At 42.7% G+C, this 16,105-nt stretch overlaps 1 protein-coding gene across 1 annotated transcript in view; it reads right to left on the reverse strand.

The window, feature by feature from the left end:
- LOC143011107 (ras-specific guanine nucleotide-releasing factor RalGPS1) overlaps positions 1 to 16,105 on the reverse strand; it is a 37,616-nt gene that overhangs the window by 2,767 nt on the left and 18,744 nt on the right. The window contains exons 9-19 of the mRNA XM_076163817.1: positions 8,931 to 9,068; positions 8,291 to 8,384; positions 8,027 to 8,094; positions 3,583 to 3,709; positions 3,107 to 3,258; positions 2,896 to 2,944; positions 2,526 to 2,606; positions 1,632 to 1,731; positions 1,344 to 1,436; positions 381 to 486; positions 184 to 275 (exon numbers count right to left, since the gene is read on the reverse strand). Coding sequence (XP_076019932.1) covers positions 184 to 275; positions 381 to 486; positions 1,344 to 1,436; positions 1,632 to 1,731; positions 2,526 to 2,606; positions 2,896 to 2,944; positions 3,107 to 3,258; positions 3,583 to 3,709; positions 8,027 to 8,094; positions 8,291 to 8,384; positions 8,931 to 9,068 — 1,100 coding nt within the window. The remainder of the gene's footprint in view (positions 1 to 183; positions 276 to 380; positions 487 to 1,343; positions 1,437 to 1,631; positions 1,732 to 2,525; positions 2,607 to 2,895; positions 2,945 to 3,106; positions 3,259 to 3,582; positions 3,710 to 8,026; positions 8,095 to 8,290; positions 8,385 to 8,930; positions 9,069 to 16,105) is intronic.

Consider the following 16,105-nt stretch of genomic DNA (forward strand, 5'->3'; position numbering starts at 1 on the left):
AGAGAGGGCACAGAGGTCAGAGGTCACATGTGTTTGGTTTAAACTTGACCCAAATAGTATATAGCGTGCTCAACTTTATAAAAAAATCAGGACATTGTATTACATATTGTATTTGTTTCTTTCTTATCTTTCAAGTATGACACATGATGTAACAAAAAGGTGTGTGTGTGGAGCTGAACATGCCTGAGGTCTGCTGCTCCTGCATGCCTCTTCCAGGTTTTTGTGCCAGATGATGGCTGAAAATCTGGATCCCGTCTGGAACTTGTAAACATTTCCTGTGAAAGAAAAAGAAAGCTTTGATACAATCGACTCAAACATCACATGGATATGTTTAGACTGGCTCTGTATGGTGATTTGGACATTGATGAAGTGATGCTGACCTTTGTCAGGGTCATTCAGCTGGAAGATGTTGGGTCTGGCCGGGTCATCTGGCAGCACCGCCATCCAGCCGGTCACACACACTTTCTTACAGGAGTTTGATTTATACTGTCATAAACACATAGACGACATACACACACACATATTAATGTAAAGAAACCATTAACATGACTCCTGATGCTCACACTTTAAAGCTGAAACCTGGATGCTTCCATACTGCACTGTGCCCCCCTGAACTGATGCCCACTAAGCAGGGAACAGCTTATGTGGAGGCTGAAGTGTGTTTTCAGTCTGACATAGTGAAAGACAGAAGTGTCATTCACACATGCAGTCTTTCCCTGAAATGTCTAGGGGCCGCTTCCTGCATGGGGTCATGTGTAAATGGGAGCATCGATCGATACTCAGGGAAATCTGTACCTCCTCTTTCCCACCTCAAGATCAAGATCAAGGTGGCCCAAGCAAGAGTCCGCTGATGACATTTGAATATGTGACGGTTGCCTCGCATCAAGACTAGCAGGACACTTGACTGATTTAGAAATAAGGGAGCTCCTCTCACTCTGTGCTGTGAATGTAATCGATTGCACAAGTGTGGCATTACCACCATCTGATGAACTGTCTCCCAGTGGTAGTAGTGGTAGTAGTAGTGGTCATTTATCTTCTTTCTTATAGTTTTGTTTCATAAAGACATTGAATATCGATGAAGACATTCACTTGAGTCTCACTTGAGTCTGAGGTGACTCATGGTTCCTCTCCAGCTCTCTTCAATCATTCAGACAAACACTTTAGAATATTTATTCTAAATTCTAAAAATAGGGACAGCATTGTGTGACTTTAAAATTCTGACACATTTAAGACCAAAACTCTGAGCGGCTTTACACATAGGGCCCAAAGAGAAGGACTCACTGGGCTAATTCATGTATTTATTTAATTATCTCTGATTTGAGGCTGTAGAAGTAGAAACTCACATGCTTCCTCTCAGAGGCCCTCAGTGCTTTTGCCCCATAGAAAGTTAGTGTGGATCCGGACAGAGAAATCCAAAATCGTGTCCAAGATGACAACTGCAACACAACCAATAAAATAAATAACAAATATTTTTCATCAATCAATCTTTTTTTTTTACAATGTGCTAATTTGGTGCGACACATATCAACTGTAAGTGATCCTACAAAATCTAATATCATTTGGCTTACAGTTACTAAAACAAGTTTAGAGTGAAATCTGAATGAGGAATCTACAGGGAAACAGGAGCGTACCTTGGGCTTCCTTCCCTCCTTCAGCAGTGTTTTCCTGCGCAGTGGTCCCTCGATGGTGACGCTGCCAGCCTCACTGCATCCATAGCAAGAGTTCGCTCCACTAATGGTGCCAAACAAAACACATTATGAACAAGAAGTGAAATTAAGCCTTTCAGTGAATTTAAATTTACCCAAACACCAAATTAGCAGACAAGCAGACATAAATATGACAGATACTTTATTATTCATGTAAACAGACTTAAAAAGCTCAGTTTGTCATCGGTCAGGTCAATTTATTTCTTTATCCCAATTTAATATACAATGTCAGGCAACGTCAGGTTCTCTGTCAAGGTTCACTAAAAGGTTCTGAAGTTTCATGATCAACATTTCACTTTTACTGACATTCAGAAGCAGAAATGTTTTGTCATTCAGCCTTTAACAGCTTTGAGGCAGGACTCCAGGTTTTGAGATTCAAGAGTGATCTACTTATATATGTAACATACGATTGACTATTGTCTGCATAAGAATAAAAATCTATACCAAACTGACTACCTATATTTCCAAGTGGGAGGATATAATTTGAAAAGAGTAATGGGCCCAACACAGAACCCCGTGGAACGCCAAATTTCACAGGGTAGCAAGGCAAATTGGTATAATTATATACAACATATTCAGAATGTCTTGGTTTATAGTAGGCTTTTTTAACAGAGTTTTAATAACAGCTGTTTTTAAAGCAGCAGGCACAACCCCGTGTAGAAAGCGACTCATTCATAACATTAAGCAGAGAGAGGCCCCAAGATAGCACAGTTATCCATTCTATTTCCATAGAATTTTTGTCAAAGCCACAGGGAGCAAGAGACTCGATCAAACTTCTACTGACCCAAAACATGTACACATTCAGCCTCAGTACTGTACCTGTAAGCATAGCTGCGGCTCCGAGGGGAATTGCGTAGCGGGGCTCTCCAGTTGGGGCCCAGTGTTGCATACATGCGGCCCCTGTTTTTCAAACAGTTACAGTCAGTTTGAGTAAGACTGACTGAAATTGTACTATTACATTAATTTTTTACCTAATCTTAGGCACATACATAAATAAATTGTAGAACATATTATAAAAGAGGATCAATTTAGTCCTTCTTTGTTTTCATGTTATTCATGAATGTCACTGGCTTTGTATTTGGGACAAAACTATTAAAATCTGTTACATGATCATTTAAATGTCCTTTAATAATGTATACATTTACATTTATGTGCTGCCTAAGCTGCTTGGTTAATAATTGGCTCTTACCTTTCCATTCCAGGTGACACTCCCTCCCCAAATGAGCTTTCACTGCTCCCTATTGACAAAAAAAAATGAGACAGGGCTGTCTAATTCATCCCACAAACTACATTTGCAATGAATGTCACTTTTGTTTTGGTACAGTTGAACAGTGATCAACAGCTCCAATATGAGGAGGAAGTAGGGTCTACGTGTTGAGTGATGTGTGTATATAGCCTACCTATGGACAGGCCGTTGGACACTGACGTACTGTGTGGATCATTCCTTACTGGACTCTGAGACTCCAGGAAGCTGTCGTCCAGGAGGTGTCGCGCTTTCTCGTTTGGAAACGTAGCACTCTTACTTTCAGACATGCCGTATTGACACATCATACTGTAGGGACAAAATACTTCACATTTATGCTGTCCATTAAAGGTCAAACACAAGGTTTGACTTCCTTGGTCTACAGTTTGATGCTACATACAGATGAATCATGTCTACATTTAATGTTTTGTGTAGCAGTCTTGCTGTCCAGCAGATGTCTCCTGTGCAATATAGCTCAGCCAGTGTGACCAACATGGTGGCCCTGACTCATACAGCCTCCAGGCAGATGTTTGGAATTATTTTGGCTTTCAAATACAAAAGAACAAAAACCCTGACAAAAGTAAGGACTTGCAAAATCTGCAGTTTGGTGGTGAACACCTTTGTTGTACTCACTTGTTGCCCAGACTGTGACTCTTCCTGTGGTGGGAGGGAGGGGGTGTAGGGATGCGTACTCCCACAGAGGCATCGGGGCAGGTAGGCCGTCGGCTATACCTAAGTGAGCGAGACACCTCGGACAAACCTGAAACACAGTAGAGAACACACAGCATCATGGCTAACTGCTGCCACACAGGAAGTTGACATTATTAGTCTGTAAGTGTAAATTGTTTATGGATTATTTTAGATCCTGCTTGACTATAACTTAACTTTTTAACTTTAACAGATTGTCGAGATTGCCACGAGTGATGCGGGCCTCTGACTGGCAAGAATTGAAATGATTACATAAGGGAAATTCAAGTCTGCTGCTAAGGCTACTCCTTCCACCGGATCCTGACCTAGCAGCTATATACCATTAAAGTAATTATAATTATAAAGTCTGCTGGATTTGAGTGTGTAGGGGGGACTTAGAAAAACTGTCTAGTCTAGGGACCTCTGAGGATCCGCCCCTGTCCTCCACACATTACAAAATCCACCCGATGAAGCCAAATAGGCACAGTATGAAGGCCTTAGTTTCTTATATCTGGGGCCAAGGCCTTCATCCTCTGCTGTGACACTGTCCACATGTTTCTGAACAGCTGTTGTGTGAGTGTGTAAAGGATTTGACTACACAGTCCTCTCATGTCCACAAACACATTCTGTCAGAGCCGTCAGATTTGCAAATTCATGCACTGTTACCATATGTGTCGGTATGCAAACTGACTGAGGCTGTTCCAGAAAGGACCTAGGAGCTAAGAGCCAGGAGCTAGGAGCTAGGGGATAGCCAACTACAATCCAGCAAGGTATACTTATCATGTTGTTTTTGGGATACCTGTGACTTTCAGTTACCTATGATATTGCAATAATCAACAATAATATGGTAAAGTTAGTTACAGGAATTCATGCAGTTATGCCTCAGCAGTATAATGTGTTCCCTCAGAGAACAAGCCTCCTCATGTGCATAAATGACTTTAGTATGAGCCCATAAACACAGCAGCGTCTACATGAAGTCCTGACTCACTGTGGCAAAATTCCATGTTGGACCATATAAACACTGCAAAAAACAAACAGCTAAATATGAATATAATAACAGAACAGAAACAATGATCTCATATTTGAAACAAATGTGTGTGGGACTGAAGTCACACCCAGAATGATTTCTTGTTGCTCTGAGAAACATGTGTGTGCTTATTCAGCACAGCACTGCTGCAACAAAACAGCTCCACTCAATTCGCCAGATTGTGGTTCGACGCAAAGTCACAATTTTCACTTTTTAGACGATGATGACTTCAGGAACACAGTCAATCATAAACTTACAGTACGTTTCTCTTTCTTTCTGCAGTAAAGAGTAGGCATGGTTAACAAACCTGACAGTAACTACACACTGTTTATTGATGCAGAAACAAAAGAGTGTGATGTGTATAGTGGTGTAATCTGGGTAAATGCATCATGTGTGATCATTTACACATGCTGTTCTGTTGAATGCATCACGTTATTTGCACTGGCCAGTGTACACGGAGCAAATGACTAAACTAAACTCATGAAGAGCAAGAAACTAACAAGGCAATGGACAAACATGACCACTGGTTATTCCACAGACAAATGACTCCATAAATGTAAATATGCTCCAATTATCACAACAGGGCCAGTAATTAAAGTGAGAGAGAGAGAGAGAGAGAGAGAGAGAGAGAGAGAGAGAGAGAGAGAGAGAGACAGACAGAGAGAATGAGAGAATAGCATTACTATGGTAACCACTCAAAACAAATGCCCAGCATGTGCTTGGTGGCACAGGAGGCTATGGAAAAAGATGAGGTCTTACATCCCTGAGCATGGGTTGATAGGCTGCTGCTAAACCACTTAGGCACCTAAGTGAAGGGTCTATTATCTACAAACAATATTCACTATTACTTATTTAGAAATAAGCCACTGCATCTAAAATGTTTCAGAATGCAGAATGTCTATCTTCCTGTGCAATCAATAAAGCGTTGCTTAGGGTCAGCAAAAAATAAATCAGACATGGCTAAAAGTGTGGTTTTCTCTGAAATACGTCCATTTTCTCTCTATTTTATCTGTTGTTGAATCACGGTGGCAGCAGGCTAAGCAGGGTCCAGAATCTTCCTGGCATTCCCACGCTAGATGACATATAATCACTCCGATGAGTTCTGGGTCAACCTTAGGGTCTCCTCCCATTAGGGTGTGCCTAGAAAACCTCCAAAGAGAGGCGTCCAGGAAACATTCTAATCAGATGCCCGCACACCCTCAACTGGCTCCTTTTGACATGAAGGAGCAGTGGCTCTACTCTGAGCCCAGCCACGCTGAGGAGGAAACTGATTTTGGTTCCTTGTTTCCATGAGCTTGTTCTTTCGGTCACTACCCAAAGTTTGCTGATGCTGATGAGTGATGATGCTGCTCCGATCTCTCTGTCCATCTCCCGCTCCATTTTTCCCTCAATGGTGAACAAGACTTGATACTTGAACTCCTTCGCTTGAGGCAGGAACTCACTCCCAACCTGGAGAGTGCATTCCGTTTTCCTGGGCAGAGGACCATGGTCTCAGACTTTGAGGTGCTGACTCTCATCCCAGCCGCTTCACACTAGGCTTCAAACCGCCCCAGTGGCCAACCTTTGTGGAGTTCAACAACCACTGGGAACGTGTTTGACTTTGTGCCATGGATACAGACACAACCCTCACTTTGATTATACAAGGCCAAGGACTGGATGGCTCTCATCACTGCCTGGATACCCCATACGCCTGCAGTATCCCCACAGGAGGACTGTCCCTGACCTCTATGTGACATTGAAGAGGCGTGTCAGCCAAGACAGCCCCACAACATCCCGTGCCTTCAGCATCTCCTCCACCCCCAGCACCTTGCCGCCAACGACTATGAGAGAAGAACTTCATCTGGAGGAGGGAGTTGAAGCTCTCACAGACAGAGGGCCTCTGCCAGATGTTAAAACTGACGAGAAAAGTGGAAACTGGCATCGACTTTTCTCAATGACAACATGAGTCTGCACAGAAATATCAATATATTTCCATAGAGAATTGGGATGACACATGTAAGCTGCTACGCGTGAACTGTCTAAGCGCATGCCTTCAGTCAAAGATGAGGACAAAATGCTTGTGAAGGCTTCCTGAGGCCACTTCATGACACAGACACGGACACAGACAGTGAAGCATCCAAGTAATCACTTCGGTGTATTCTAGATCTTGGTGTATGCTGGACAGATGTGTTCCTCACAGCTTCGACATCCAGTGCAGGGTTGTGGAAAAATTGGAGATGATCGTTTATTTGGTCATGAATAGAGCGGTCACATGCAGCCACACACACACACACACACACACACACACACACACACACACACACACACAGACACACACACACACACACACACACACACACGCAAATAAGTGTGGAAATAGCTGCTCAACAGTGCTGCCTTTTCCATTTTTCTCACTTCCGCTTCTGCCTGAACAAATCCATTCCTCCTGACCGTCTTGTGCATGTGGACAAAAGATGGGGTGTGGACATCTGTCCTGGGTCTGTACGGACACAAACTGATGTCAACAGCTGACAAAATTGACATCACACAGACCCTAGTGGTTTCTTCAGAACAAACTTACAGGAAGACAGATTGTCCAGCTGTCATACTTATGTGTAGAGAACAGAGAGAACCTATCCTTCAAGATCATGACAATGCAGGCCCACACAATGCTAATAAAGGACCAACATTTGGCGAACGAAGGAGCTTCATGGGCTTTCTTTCTTTGTTTACAGGTGATTCATCCCCCCAGTGGCCAAACTCTTTCAACAGCGCTTTAAACATAACCTTGGACACGTCAAGACATGTAAGTAGGGTTTTGTCTGTGCTGTGTTTGATGTGGTTGTGGGTTTCGTGCCACATTGTGACTCTAAACCTACACCCAGCACTTGGCATGTTCCGGCCTCATTACTTCACCTCAGCAAGTTCCAAATCAACCCCAAGGAACAACGGGATAAAAATCAAAACAAAGGAAAAAAAACGTGTCCTCAATATTGTACTAAGCTCCCACTCTGCTTACTGTCCCGTTTACAAAGTCATCTGTCCCTGCCTCAACTTTCAGAGCCTCCTAAATGACTTTCCGTAGAGGAGCAGTGCTGCCCAGTTTACATACGCGTAATAATACCACAGCGGAAACTAATGATACAAATGTCTGAAGAAAGAAGTTGAGTTGATTTAGTCGTTTGGATAGAGCAGTTAGGACAGACACCCACCCATTCCCTCTTCCATCCAAAACAAACAGAATGAGCTCACAGGGAGACCTGAGCGAGGGCCAAACTCTGCCGGTGACATCATTTCAAACAGAGATTTACCAAATGACTTTATGCATGTTAGTTTTGTGAGAGTTTGTTTTGTTCAAGTCTTATGTGAGGCGAACAATCCTACCTGCTAGGTCCTCTTTGGATGAAGTGATGCGAGGGGAGCTGTTTCCAGGTTCAATTTTCAGAGATAATCTGAAACACAAACTCCTTCCATTAGACACACAAGCTTACACCGATACGATACTTCCTGACATGTCGTATGTCACATACACAGGTCAAGTCAAGTCAACTGGAGGGGTAAGCAGGTGGCAGACAGGCAGACACACACACACACACACACACACACACACACACACACACACACACACACACACACACACACTCTTACTTAAAGTTGTCATCTTCTACAAACTTCTGTAGCTCCTCAATGTAACGGACAGAGAGTAGATACTTCTGGATGTGTGGAAGTGTCACCAGGTGATCTGGACAGAGAGAAAGGCAAAACGATCATCCACACATATCTCTAGTTCACCTTGGCACTCCAGCTCATCAGTCTTAACCACCACTATGTCACCTAACACAAACAGAACAGCTGCATCTCGAGACCAGGGTGTGTGACGAAGCCAGATTAAGGGGTTAGATAGCTTCCTTTAGCCTCACTGCGCTGTGTCTGCACGGTAACTTGCCTGCTATAGAGCCGGTTATGTTTGAGTTGAGCTGGGCTGAGATATAAAGCAACACCTGTTCACCATTTGTGGTGATGGATGGGATCGCAGTGTTTCCATTTTGTGAAGTCAGCCAACACAAACAAAGCCAAGGTCTGTTAAGGTTCTTTCATAGTTTGCCCGTTTGTTTACAGCATGTCACAGATGAAAAATACACGACGATTAACTTTACACATACAGCACAGGAGCATACGTAAACAGGAAATACAGTTAATAATATCATTTACTTTAGAGATTTATCCAATTCAAGAACTCAGACAGACATCACCGGTTTCTGTAAGATAACTTAAGAATGTTAGTTACCATAGTTACATGACATCTGCAGGTCGGAGATAACCCGCAGGAGATTGTTCATCTGATTTGTCCGTTGCTCCGTCTCTATGATACTATCTGATGCAGGGTACGCCGAGTCGATGTAGATCATGTCCAACAGGTAGATCCCTGCGAGAGACAACAAGAGAGGATTCACTGAAACCTGCAGATCTCACACTACTTTAGTTGAATTCAAGGTTTTTCTACGGATTTATGGGCATGTAGTTCATAGATATACAATAGAAGAGTGGCGTGCTGAGCTTAATAACATAACAGACACATCAAGATTGACTCAGCTCTTTGGCTTTGAAGATAGATTCGGCTCTGTTTCATTCAAGGTTGTGTCTATCAGCACCTCAATAAAAGTTGAAGTGGAGTTTTTCCCTTTCATTGACTTTACATCTGTTAGCAGATACAACAATGTGTCAGAGAGAACCTTGAAAACATTACTTTGAGTCACCCACTTCCCTCTGATTTGTCTTAATAACTTTGGCAGCTGGAATGAAATGATGATGATGAGGATGATGATGTTTTCAGACACACATAATTAACATGTGATTAATTCATAACACACAAACACATGAGAAACATTAACAGACTGACTGAGTAGACTGATGAGCTGCAAAGCCTTTAAGAACACTGGAAGATACTTGAATTGCCACATTTAACAATTTTTACTGGAGAAATCATGGAGACTTTGGATTCTTCCATATGTGAACAAGTCTGTTCAAAGGATCAGGATACCGGTGTTAGTACTGACTGAAAAGAAGAACGGTGGTATTGCTCATTCATCAACCGTTCATGTCAAACCAAGAGGAACACAAGCTGGACTGGAGTTAAAGCAGCTTGTCACATGCTTGCATTATTGTGGGGAGGCTTAAAACAAAAAAAGAACAGCAGCTTGGCTACCGTCTCCAAAAGGAAATGACCTCATATCTACCAGAGGCACGAATCCACAGGAGGAAACTCCAGCCTGATCTCAGCTTTAATGAGTGTTTAACAGGAGCTGGAATGTTTTACTGTCCGTATGGAATTGAAATCAAACATACTGTGGAAGCGATGACATCATCCAGAAACATGCATCCTGTCTGAGTAGGACTGGGAGCAACTGAAAGAGTATTGATAATTGATAACAACAATAAACACTTCCAAAACTTTAAGAATGTTCTAGAACCACAACTTTTTGCTGTAGCACTTCTTCAAAAAGCAATAAGCACGATAATCGGATTAGAAAGCTTGGCTCATAATGTTTCTTTCCTGCAGAGACGCTCACACTCGGATCATCTCATGTTTATTCCATTGTTGAGAGCGGGAGGTCTCTCAAAGCAGTCCAACAAGCCCAAACATCTAAACCACTTTGGTCCACATTTACAAAACATTTGCAGCTGGTTTTTTTTAAGGCTCAAACAAATGAAAGAGTTTCTCTCTGAACTATACAGCTGGGCCGGATTGAGGTTTTGCTGCTGTAAAGTGACAAAAAAGTGGCTCGGCTGAAAACTTGTCTTTGGGTTTGAGCATGACGAACTTTGGACGTTTGTTATGTATGAAACAAACAACGGCAGAAATACAGGAAAGTGTGAGAGATTCATTCAAATATCTATGCACACGGTAGAACTGACTTATCATTGCTGTGAAATTCCTGTTTATTAGAAAAAAAGAGGAAGGCAGAGAGAGAACAGATAACGACAGCAACAATATTGCGTTAAGCTATATGAACACAGTTTTTCATACACATTCATTTGTTTACAGGCTTTTCCCTGCTTATCAGAATCCTGCATTATGTGGAAGCAGCCAACCACTCTGTAATGCTTAATTCTGATTAGTAGTAGTAGTAATTATTTTCTTGAAATGTAACTGATAACTGCCACCGGCCATTTGAGTAACTACGAGTGTTTCCTGCTATTTCACATAGTTGAGCAACTTTGTATCACAATGGAGGGAGTTGCTGTTACAGCTATGAAGCTACTGGTGGAAAGGCCACGTTCCTATTGGTTGAGGACTTTTGGCAGGTGTGCGAGCAGAGTGGAGGCAATCCGTGTGAGAGTGCAAAGCTTTGAGGTCGAACAGCAAAAATCTCAATTCTTAAACTGCCATATAAAGCCCTCCAATAACAGCCTCTGTCTTCCAAACTCGACAACTCACCTAGGAATTTGGGAGTGGAACAGACGTAACCCTCATGGGACAAATGGGGGCAAGTCGATCCCAGTAGGACCAATTACACACTCAAGGAGTCAAACCTGGGACGGGACTTTGCTTCCTTGAAACAGATACGGTGTGGAAAATGGGCAGATTTTTAAAGGGCACTGGAAAGGGTCAGAGGGCACAGGTGGACAGGACAGGCTCAGGAATGTGCATTCATATAAGTTATTGGAGTCCAATAAAAGATGGAGCACACCGAGCATGGACCTGAGCCGGCTGACTGTGGAACAAGGACTGAAATGATGCCATGATCAATTCCATAATTTGATGATTTGACAAAACTTCCCTTTAGACTCTAGATGTCACAATCCTTCTCTGTCGTCATGCCCCCCTGCCTTGTGTTCTTGTATGTTTCCCCTCCCCCTTTGGTTTCTGTCTGCGTCTCTCTCCCTGTGTTTGTTGTTCCTGGGCGTGGTTGCCTGGTTCCTGTTCCCGCCATCTCATCCACACATCTGTTGTCCATCAGCCATTCATCGCTCATCAGCCGCCTGCATGTAAGCACCGTGTTATCCACCTACTCTTTGCCAGATTGTTGGGTCAGTTTTGCAGTATTTGTGTTCAGCTCTCTTGTCACTATATGAGCTATTCCTTCCCTGTGAGCCAATCTCACGATTCCTGGATTTCCAGATTCACACTTTCTCTCAGTCTCAGTCCAAAGTTCAGCCTCCTCGCTGCCGCCTCTGCTCCAGGGTTCCTCCACCATGCCTGTTTTCCAGCTCTGTGCCTGCCTCCAGCCTCTCCCCGGGAGCTGCTCTGCTCTGCTCTGCTCTCCTGCATTCCTGCCCCGGTGAACTGCGTGTCTATTTTCGTGCACTTCATTAAAAAACAACTCTGGCCGCTACTTCTCTCGCCTTGTTCTGGTGTTCTGTGTCTGCAGATAAAGACTAGTAATTATCACAACACCAGATAATGAAAAGAAGCTTGCAGGCCTTCTTTATTCGGTGCTGATAATTTTGCTATTTCTAAAGTGCCTTACAAGAAGTGAGTTTCAAAACTTTTGTGCTGAGCTTGGCACAAAAAGAAAGGCAACATAGTAATGAAAATCAAAATGATTCATCCTGCTTCAACTGAAATTAGGCTGTAGACATGGAAGGACTCGCTAGGATTCTGACGTCATCCAAGAGTAAACGCCGTGTTCTGTATTGGCAGCATGAGGCGAGCCTGCCCAATGCATGCAGAGGTGTCTTACACTGGTTCCACACAGGACGTGATGCAAAGAAAAACATTACGTTCTGTGGAGTCATCCTGACTGGGCAACATTTTGTGTGTGTGCCTGCATTTTTAGTAGCCCGTCCCCACCTGTGACTGTGATTGGTTCTCGCTTTGCACGCTGCGATATAAAAACGCTGCCAGAGGAAATTCATTTACGACGCCATTTTGCCCTCAATTCAATTCCTTGTGACATTTGCGGAACAGGTGGTTCATTACGTGGCTGAATAAAAGTGATTTGCAACCGTTTAGTCTCGGTCTGTTGGATACTTTGATTGGTGCAGATTGCGATTGCAAACAAAAGAAAACGTGTTTTAAAAAAGTGCATGGAAGAGCTCAGCTTCCCATTGCTCAAAGGACAAACATGCAGTGATTTACAGAGGGAGGATGAGGAGAAGGGAGGGGTCTGAGGAGGACCAGAAGCTTCGTCTGTTTCACAAATGAAGATATGCATCCTTCTTCTGCTTTAAAATCAAACTCCAGACTCCTGGTGAAGGTTATTTTCAGCTGCTAAGACATTTGGAACAAAGACACAGGTACAGGGTGGAGAGTACTATGCATCTAAATGGTTGGGGGCATTATCAGTCAAAGGTCTCAAGCTATATACATACATTTTTCAGGAAGTTAACAATTCCAGCTATGCAGACCTACCCAACAAGTTTTTGTTCAGCTACCAATCAGTACAGCCTGTTGTTCATGTTGTGTTCAAGGGATTTTTGGATCAAACATTCTACTCATAAAATCTTGTGACTATTGAACCGTTTCCGACAAAATTCAGAATGGGGAAAAAAAATTCTTTCTACAATTCTATAAGTAAAAAAAAAGAGGGTTCCTGTGATAGCATTGCGAGCTCGTGGCATCACTCTCTCCTTCCTTCCCTCCCTCAAAGCACCTTCGTCAATTTAAGTTCATGACATTTGAGGGTGGCTCGGCGGTAGAACCACCGTCCTGGCACTACCCCTGCTGTCCACCACTCTGCTCTGCCACTGCTCTTCTCTGCTCTCTCTAGATCCACTGGGGTGCCGCCTCTGCAGGTCTGGACAAACACTAATAACTGTTGTTCCGTCTGAGGTACGAGATGTGTAATGCCACTGCCTGTCAAGCATGTGTGTGAAAAGGCTTCTTTTAGGCTGAGTGCTTTCAGTGTGGATAGGCTTTTGTTAAAGGTCATGTTGGGAGAAACTAGACCACACACACACAAGGAGCCAAATGACATTACAAAATGTTGTGAGTCACTCAATCTAAGTTAGAGAGAAAAGAGGACAAATGCATACAAAGTGTGAGCCGAGGTACACGGAGGAAGGAGGAGTTTTAGGTAAAGAGGTTGAATGCTCATCTGCTGTGCTCATAGCAAGCACGGCCATTGCCGTGTGACCTTTTGACATCCTCAATGCCTGACCCCCTGTTGGGCGTGTCTTATTTGTGCTGTCAATGTAGACCGACTATCAACGTTTCTCACTGTGCTGCTCACGAATTTATGAACATTGGTGTGTGTGTGTGTACTTTTCAACTGCAACAATTAAACAAGAAAATATGTAGTGACATCATCAAAACTATTGAATAAATCTAAACAATACACATGTAGAAAATGTGGTTTGGTCAAAGCTAAGCTACCACTCTGCTATATTCAAGTAAGTGTGCAAATGACCTGTTCACTGGAAAAACACATCCAAGAGACCTCCCTGATTTACTGCAACTTGTTCTAATATGGTCAGAAGCGCACACAAAATACTTTAGAAACTCATGAAGATGATACTTTATTACTCGTCATTTGGTTTCTCGTCATTAGAATTCATCCTCTGGAGAACACTCTTACTAGAAGAGATGTCTTGCTCTTGATTGTTCAATGGAAAAGGAGAAGCTGATACATTGTTTATATTTTTGATTAAATACTTTTTTTTTTTTTTTTTAATTAAATGGATCTGGCCGATATTACTGGGACCATGAACCTAACAATGACTTCTGTAGCTCTGAATGAGACTACAATTCTCAACTGCTTCTATGTTCTACTCTCAGAGTCCTTATCCTGTTGGAGGAGCCATGACCTATGATTAAGACACATGAGACACAACAGAGTGCCTTGATAATCTTCTGATGTTGTGTTGTGGCCAGTACAGATTCAGGACGCATCAATTATTGTTCCATCAACATGTAACACCTGGATTTTCCTTAGCTCTTCGGGAAGGGGCCTTAAAGAGACAGTACCTTTAAACAGCAGGGGCACAGTAAGGATAAGTATCGCAAATTTGCCAAACAAGGCCTATAAGTGTACCTCTTTTCTGAAGCCACTCTGAAGCCTGAATGTTATTAGAGAGCAGGTGTCCATGTGGACGCTTTCATGAACCAATCAGACACGTTTCTCTGTGCGTGCCCTGCCCTGCCCATGAGCTGAATGAAAACCATAATGTGTGTGTAAAGAGAGGACAGAGACTCCAGGCTGGGACATGTCCTCCTTTATGAAGCACAGGAAAGACTGAGACAAAAGGAAAGAATGAAGCATGGCAACGCAGACAGCAAACAACTTCTCAGAATGTGAAAGGCTTTAAACTCTGCAGGGAGAGAGCATAAGAACTCCATTTGGCTTTTCAATTGAACATAATGTTAATGCGCTGTAAAATATTGGTGCTTCCTTATTAAATATGATGTAATTAATCAATTCAGTGTCTCGCTTTTGTCCATCAGGAGTTTTGTCCATAAAGAGTTGGGCCATGCCGCTGCATGTTTTAAGTTTAGTGGGGTATTTACTAAGACTGATTATGTAAATGAGCACAGCCACAAAGCCTTCATCTGAATGCACTGCCATTATTTATCATGTATTATTATACTCCTGGTGTCTCTTTATGAACGCATTCAGGGCACGCACAATATAAATGTGAAATCTCTCCTCCTAGGAATGACAATGGCTGCCATGCCGACAATCTAGGGCCTCAAAAACGCTACCACTTGCTTTTCAAAGACGGTAAATCCAAGACGCAATTATCTTCAGTGACCAGCCATTATAAATCAGCCGTAGTGCCACATATACATATCTCTTCCCTTTTTTTGTGGCTTAACATCAGACTGTCACGCAAGACACGCACATTTTACGGCTGTGGCCTTTTGCTCATTTTACAAGCGCAAACCCCTGGTGCGTCATGTTAGTAAATAAGGAGAAATGACATTTGTCTCATTACTATTGTTAAAAGATCCACAAAGCCCTCGGTAAATCTGGACCATTGTCTGTAATTCCCTGGTAGATCCCACAATGTAAACACTGTGGTTGGCTAAGAACCTTCACAGACAAACACCATTTGATTATGTCGGGCTCATTGAAACCTACATGGATTCTAATTACATGTATGATGAACTCAGCGCAAAAAGACAAATGTCTGGTCCCAAAATAAAAGCATAAATCAACACAAGCCTCATTTACTTTCACTACGCGTCTGAGAGAATAAACATCTCGCCACACATCTGGGATCATATTTTTAATAGTGAAAGGCCACATGCATCAAATATATTACTCTCTGGTCAGCATGTTGTTAAATTAGAAGTCATAATACATCTGTTGTAACTGTTTGCTGCAGCTGTTATATAACTAGCCGTTACCATGACAACATAAACTGTACTGAGCCTCTTATTTTGTTGTTTTGAAAGACAACATAAAGGACTGCAAATGTCCACTGAGACAAACTTCATCTCTTTCTTTACCGCCACACCCCAAATACCTGAAAAACCACATCATTCTGAACGGTGCTGAACAGACAGCTCGTACATCC

This window comes from Genypterus blacodes, unplaced genomic scaffold (assembly GCF_046128005.1).
Source record: "Genypterus blacodes isolate CSIRO-AG114 ecotype Tasmania unplaced genomic scaffold, CSIRO-AGI_Gbla_v1 ptg000133l_1, whole genome shotgun sequence".
Lineage (NCBI taxonomy): Eukaryota > Metazoa > Chordata > Actinopteri > Ophidiiformes > Ophidiidae > Genypterus > Genypterus blacodes.